Here is a 6,415-nt window from a genome sequence, read left to right on the forward strand (position 1 = left end):
TCAGGTGTTTTGCACAGCTGAATGTTTGCCACAAGAGATTAAAGGATTTCTCAAACATGCATGAAAGAATCAGGACAAGGTTTTTGATGCAAAGCTCAAAAAAGTTGATTTTACACAATGCTGCCCCTTTAAGATGTGAATTGATCACTGAAAGTAATTTTTATTTGATAGACTGGCATTGCACAAATTCCTAGGATTTTATCTCACTTTAAAGTTGACATATTTATTTACTACAATCTAATAAAAATAACTGGCAGACATATTTCATGTGAAAATTCCTTATAAATATAGTTCTGCTCTGGTGAGACTTTCAATGTGAAATCTGACAGATGGATGAATTCCAGGAAAATATTAAATAAAGTCCATCTATTCCTCCATCCATACTGTGTAGGAATGCTGACCAGTACTGTTTTGCATCCAGGCAGTAAAGTGTGCAGACTGTGGTAAATGTCCAAGTGACAGTCAAGATTACCTTCAATTCTGCACAACAGTCGCATTGGGGAAAATGAATAGGAGAGTGATAGGTGTATGTCACACAGTTCAAGAATTAAGTCCACAACCCTGAGGAGAAAGTAGCAAACACAAAAAAAATATGTATTATGGAGGATTTTGATGTTCCGTCAACAACATTTTATATTTCATTTACTTTGTTTCAGACATGGTTGACATTGCGACACAAAATTGACCTGAGTCTTATAGGATTACTAACTCTATACAAATAACAAAGATGTCGAAATAGTGCCAGTTGTATGTCAGGTATTCCTGGATGCCCAGGGCCTTCACTCTGATTATCAGCTCCCCAGTGAAGTAGCCAAGCATCACGCGTGATGCAATCTGATTGGAAACAAGTGAAATTCATGCATTACTGGCAGACAATGACTACAGTTCATGGTTACAAATGACTAAATGAGTTCAGGTCTAACTCTCACCTTTTGCATGAGATAGTCGTCTATGCAAGGAAAGTAAATTCCATGAACAAGACAGCCAACCGCTATCACCAAAAAAGCCAGATAGCCTGGCCAAGTGTGTGACGTTAAGGACAAAACCTAATAAAATTATTCAATTGCAACAGAGGTTGAGACTTACAACTTACAAATTTTGCAACCTGATCAGTCTAAAAAAAATGGAGAGTAGAGCTAGATAGGTTAAAGAGCTAGTAGTGGTGCTAGATACTAATATTAGTATCTAGTGGGTGATATATCAGGTGATATTGATACAAATATCGCCTGAAGTAATTAGCAAAGGATATTGGCTAAAGAGAAACTTAGTGCAGAACCGCTGGAAGGCTGAGTCATTTGAGTCATCCAAGGACGATCTGGGCTCCCCGTTTTCTGGTAATGGTGTGATGACTGTTGCATCATACTGGGTCATCAGTTGGTCATTGGTCTCAGTCATAGTGATGTACAGCAGCTGAGCTTGTCCCTGTGTTGCAGTAAAAATAGAGATACAGGTACTGTTAACCTTATGTTTAAATTCAAATTCAAAAATACTTTGCTGATCCCAAATTATACATTGTTGCAACTCATTAATTCAAATTCTGCAAAGTGTTATGATGGCCACGACTGTCGTAAGTCTTGTAGTGGTCTGTATTACAGTTAATTTGAAGAAGCCTCTGACTGAAGACACTGTTTTCTGAAGACAGTCTCGTGAAGAGGATGGTCAGGGTTGTCCATGAATTTCTTTACTTGGTGTAATATCCTTCTTTGCATCATTATCTCCAAATGTTCCACAGTCGTCCCCAGAACAGAACCAGCCTTCTTTATCAAGCTATTGAGCCTTTTCAGGTCCCTGATTTTGATGCTGCTGTCCCAACAGATGACAGCAGAAGAGATGGCACTCTCAACAACAGACTTATAGAAAAACTGCAGCATCTTGCTGCAAACCTTGAAGAATCTTGGTTTCCTCAAGAGGTACAGTCTGCTCTGTTCCTTCTCATAGACAGCTTCACTGTTGCATCTCCAGTCCAGTCTGTCGCCCAGGCGAAAACAGAAGTATTTATATTCCGCAACCACTTCAACTTCTTCTCCCATGACGTAAATAGGGTTTGACCTAAACTTGTTTTCTCATGAAAACTACAATCATCTCCTTTGTTTAGCTTACATTCAAGAAGAGATGATTGTTCCCACACCTTCTTCTAAAAGGCCCCGTAATAATTGTTTGAATTTTGTTATTTTGGGGAATAAAACCCATGTTCTTTGAAAATCTACTACTGTGTACTCATGACTGACCAGCCTGGTCCCTCACAACTACATGCACAATTCAGCATATAAAACTAGCACATCGTTTGCTTCATTTTGGAATTATTTGTCTAAAGACTTGAAGTAATTTTACTGTAAGATATTTGCAATAGGAGTAATTGATAACATGTTAGAATATGCATAAATTTTCCATTTGTTTTGAACACGACAGATTATAAATTAGCATTAATAGGCTGACGGGTACATTTTAAATCGCTGTTTATCTTTACACTTACCAGACAAGAAGAGAGGATTCTCTGAAAGTTTGAACACAGCTATCTCAGTTAGTTCCTGCAAGTGTTTAAAAACAAACAGTAGAAATCAGGTCAGTTAAGCCTGTTGTTGTCGTGGTAATTATCATATTTGCACAATGTGTGAAATTTTAACCATTTTTTGTAGCAAAGAAAATACACACTTGTCGCCACTATTTTGTTTTTAGAACCATCTTCAAGACATAAATCCAATCTAAAATAAAAGAGACTTTTGCTTAGTGGACAAAACGGGGTATTTTTGTATCATATATGGATCAAGTTCAAAAGTCCTGAAACATATTAAGAAATTATTAAAACTAAAGAAAACTCCTTTTTCAAAGGAAATTACAATAAAATGCAATAAAAATGTTATTCAGACTTATAAATCCTAAAATTATAAAAATAAAACATCCACTTGTATTCTCACCCAATAACAAACCTTAATAGTCAATGTGCTATTTAACTGATACATTTTCAAATTAAAACTCTGTTTTGATTTTGTTTACGCTTACCAGACAAGAAGAGGGGGCTTCTTTGGTCCCACACTGAAAGTCTGAGCAAAATCAACTAATTCAACTAATTTAAAAACAAACAATAGAAACGAGGCCAGTTAAGTCTGCTGTTGCCGTGGCAACGTCCATGTCATATGAGATATCTTTAACATTCTGTTATGTTTTCAAATCTTGTTTTTACACAGTCAATAAACAAGCATTGTCTACAAAAACATGTGTTTTCAGAACCATCTCCAGAAACACAGTCCAATCTGAGATACATAAGGAAACGTGGACATTCTGTGAAAGCCAGATACATTTTAACAGAAAATTCAAGAAGTATAAACAAACCACTTCAACTGAAGAAAATAAAAGTTTTAAATTTTCAATAAAATACAATTAAATTTTTTTTTTATTCAAAGCTATTACTCCTAAAATCCCACAAATGAAACCCACTGGTACTCTGAGCCAATAATTAACCTTTTCTTAATAGTTTAAGCTATTCTACTACACCCTGCATTGTCACTGAATCTTGTTCTCCCTCAGTGCATCTTCCTCACTTAGCATTCCTTATTGCAGCCAGGTGGAGGAATGCCTGCAGTTACTCTGCCACTTTGCCCCCCTTCCTTCATTTCTATCCCATACCCAACCTCCTCCTCTAAGGTAGTCTCCCTCCCTCACAGCTCTCTCCTGCACTCCTCTTCCCTCCACACAACCTCCTCCATGCTTTACGACACTCAAACTGTGGCCAGCCTGCCCACAATCCAAGACACAAGGGGGTGGGGGATCCACCTGCATCCCCGACAGCTTTTCACCCAGTAGAGCCAAATGAATGGTGTTGAATGCTTTGGAGAAAGAAAAACATAATTCCCACAATGCTCACTGACTGGTGAATACATGGTTGAGCAGAAAGATGATGGCATCTTCAACTCCAAGCTTGGGCTGGTAGGCAAACTACAAGAGTTCCCGGTGTGGTTTGACCAGAGGTCGTAGCTCTGGTCCTTGGAGGCACAGGGACATAATGTCTTCCTCACTGGAATGAGACAGCAGGTTTTCCACATCATCGGGTCCTTCTGTAGGTTCAGCCTCGTATTGAAGAGGGAGTACTCCACAGAGCTGGCAAAGACTTTGAGTAACCTATTCCGCAACCACCTCAACGTCTTCTTCCATGACGTAAATAGGGTTTGACCTAAACCTGTTTCTCATGAAAACTACAATCATCTCCTGTGATTGGGATCACATACCCAAGGCCTGCATCTTAGCCAGAGAGCAGCCTCACCAGCTGTCTTCTAACAAGAGGTGACCGGCTGCAGGCTTGGCGGAGGGAAACTGAGTAGAAGAGCGGCAGATGAGGTGTGAAGGTGGAATTTCCATCAGAGCAATTAGCTCTTCTGATCTTCACCTTCAAGCACCTCTGTATTGTTCTCACCTCATCCCTGTTGCAATCTTGGCTGTTTTCTACTCATTGAGAACGAATACTTTACTGTATTGACATTGAAAAAAAAAAAGTGCAATTGTTTCAACATGGGATTCACAAAAAGAAGAGTAATCAATTACAAGCTCTCCATTTTGCTGGATGAGTGCAGTGTAAAACTTGGAAGGGAACATCCTTCACCTTGTGGTTCAGAGTATTTTTCTCCAAGTCAAGTTTATTCGTAGCACATTTAAACAACAAGGCAGTTCAAAGTGCTTTACATTATAAAACAAGAAGTAAGTATTACATTTCATCTAATCAAATGTATTGATCAATTTTCCAGTTAGTGCTACTCAAAGGCATTTCTAAATAGGTGAGTTTTAAGACTCGGTATAAAGGAACTCAGTATTTCAGCTTTTCTGCAGTTTTCTGGAAGTTTGTTCCAGATTTGAGGTGCTTTAATAGCTGAATGCTGCATCTCTGAGTTTGGTTTTGGTGCTGGGGCTGCAGAACAGAACAAAACCAGAAGACCTGAGTAGTCTGGAAGGTACACTCCAAACAACCATCCTAGTTTCCAATAAATTCCACTATATAGAGCAGACCAATAGGATCTGCCTAAGGGGAGCGCTTTGTAAAAGTGATGGAGGTAGACCAACAGCGCAAAGTTCAATGTCCGGCAAACAGATTCGCTCCTTGATAGCTTTATGAGCGGGATTACGCCAACGGTTGTTGACTGGAACGGCAGGCCCCTATCCCCTTCCCGCTCTCAGTCCAGTCCCTGTAGGCCCGAACCGTCTGCTGGCCCATAATGGAAACATTATCGTCAGGAATATCCTCGTGCAGCCATGTCTCCGAAAAGCACACCAAACTATACTCTGGGCTCTGACTTCCGGCTAGCGCTGCTATATCCATTTTGTCAACGAGCGACCTTACGTTGCCCATAGTAACAGAGGGGAGAAACAGCTTATATCTCCTCTTATCTATAAGCCTCCATCGTGTCTTTTCTCTTGTGCTATTTCTTTCCTCCCTTACAACCCTGGTGTGTCGTTCTCCAGATCTCTTCGGGAATTTCTGTGGATCTCGACACCATGCGGCTTTCGCGCAACCAGCTGATCCATGCTGTAAACAATGCAACCAAGTTGTTGTGCCCGGTAGAGTGAAAGAAATAGTTATTTCTTTCCACCAATATGTTAGAAAGGAAGCTTCGCGGTTACGTTAAATAACAAAATTAAAGTAGGAAAACTCAAATGTAAGAAGGCGAGCAGGAGTAACCGGAACAGACTGCAAACACGGTGACGCACAAATTAGCATTAACTGGTTAACAGATACATTTTCAAATTAAATCCCCGGTTTAATGAGCTTTACACTTACCAGACAAGAGGAGATGATTATTTTGTCGCACAGGCCCTTAAATTGTGGACAGAGCGAACTATCTCAAAGTTCTTGCGAGTATTAAAAAACAAACACATAATAGAAATCAAGCCAGTTAAGTCTGTAGTTGTCATGGTAATTTCCATGTACAGCAGAGCAGGCACGTGCAGGGGAGTTTGAGCACCTATACCTTTTATCCTCGATGCCCCAATTAACTCTTTTATAGTATTTTTGTCATTTTTTATAGTGTGTGTCTGTCTGCGCCCATCAACAATGATATTAACCAACCAGAGCAATTTAGCTAAATAAATTGTTCTGGCTGTCCCAGGTATATGAACCGACTCTTAAACTTGACGTGTCTCTGCCTCCACGTCCTCAGTTGTTTCGCAAACATGGCAGGGGCAAAAGGAGGATTGGGCACTCTTTCAACATGACCTAATTGTGGAAAAAAAACAACCCAAAACGTATGTGATGTTGAAGTTACAAAAAAAAAACTGTTTTTATTGATAAGATAATTTATCAATAAATTACCAAAAATATATCCAAATGGCAATATCTACCTGTGGTGTCAATTTATTGTATCTTAGCATCCCAAGTTTAAATGCTTTTTTAAAAATTTATTTATTTACTTATATATTGACTACAATTTTA

The 6,415-nt window shown here is 39.2% G+C and overlaps 1 protein-coding gene across 3 annotated transcripts in view; it reads right to left on the reverse strand.

Annotated features, from left to right (window-relative positions):
• The window catches only part of LOC122845138 (voltage-dependent T-type calcium channel subunit alpha-1H-like), a 32,286-nt gene extending 26,338 nt beyond the window's left edge, over positions 1-5,948 (reverse strand). Inside the window, exons 1-7 of one of the 3 annotated variants that reach the window (XM_044141212.1) lie at positions 3,001-3,051; positions 2,653-2,702; positions 2,474-2,528; positions 1,250-1,422; positions 930-1,023; positions 710-834; positions 473-561 (exon numbers count right to left, since the gene is read on the reverse strand). In XM_044141212.1, the coding sequence (XP_043997147.1) occupies positions 473-561; positions 710-834; positions 930-1,023; positions 1,250-1,395 (454 nt within the window). In that variant the 5' untranslated portion in view covers positions 1,396-1,422; positions 2,474-2,528; positions 2,653-2,702; positions 3,001-3,051. Of the gene's footprint in view, positions 1-472; positions 562-709; positions 835-929; positions 1,024-1,249; positions 1,423-2,473; positions 2,529-2,652; positions 2,703-3,000; positions 3,055-5,764 lie in introns of those variants that run through there. The other 2 variants (XM_044141210.1, XM_044141211.1) reach the window with 2 other exon arrangements.
• Between the last annotated feature and the right edge of the window lie 467 nt (positions 5,949-6,415).

This window comes from Gambusia affinis, linkage group LG15, assembly GCF_019740435.1.
Source record: "Gambusia affinis linkage group LG15, SWU_Gaff_1.0, whole genome shotgun sequence".
NCBI classification, from domain to species: domain Eukaryota; kingdom Metazoa; phylum Chordata; class Actinopteri; order Cyprinodontiformes; family Poeciliidae; genus Gambusia; species Gambusia affinis.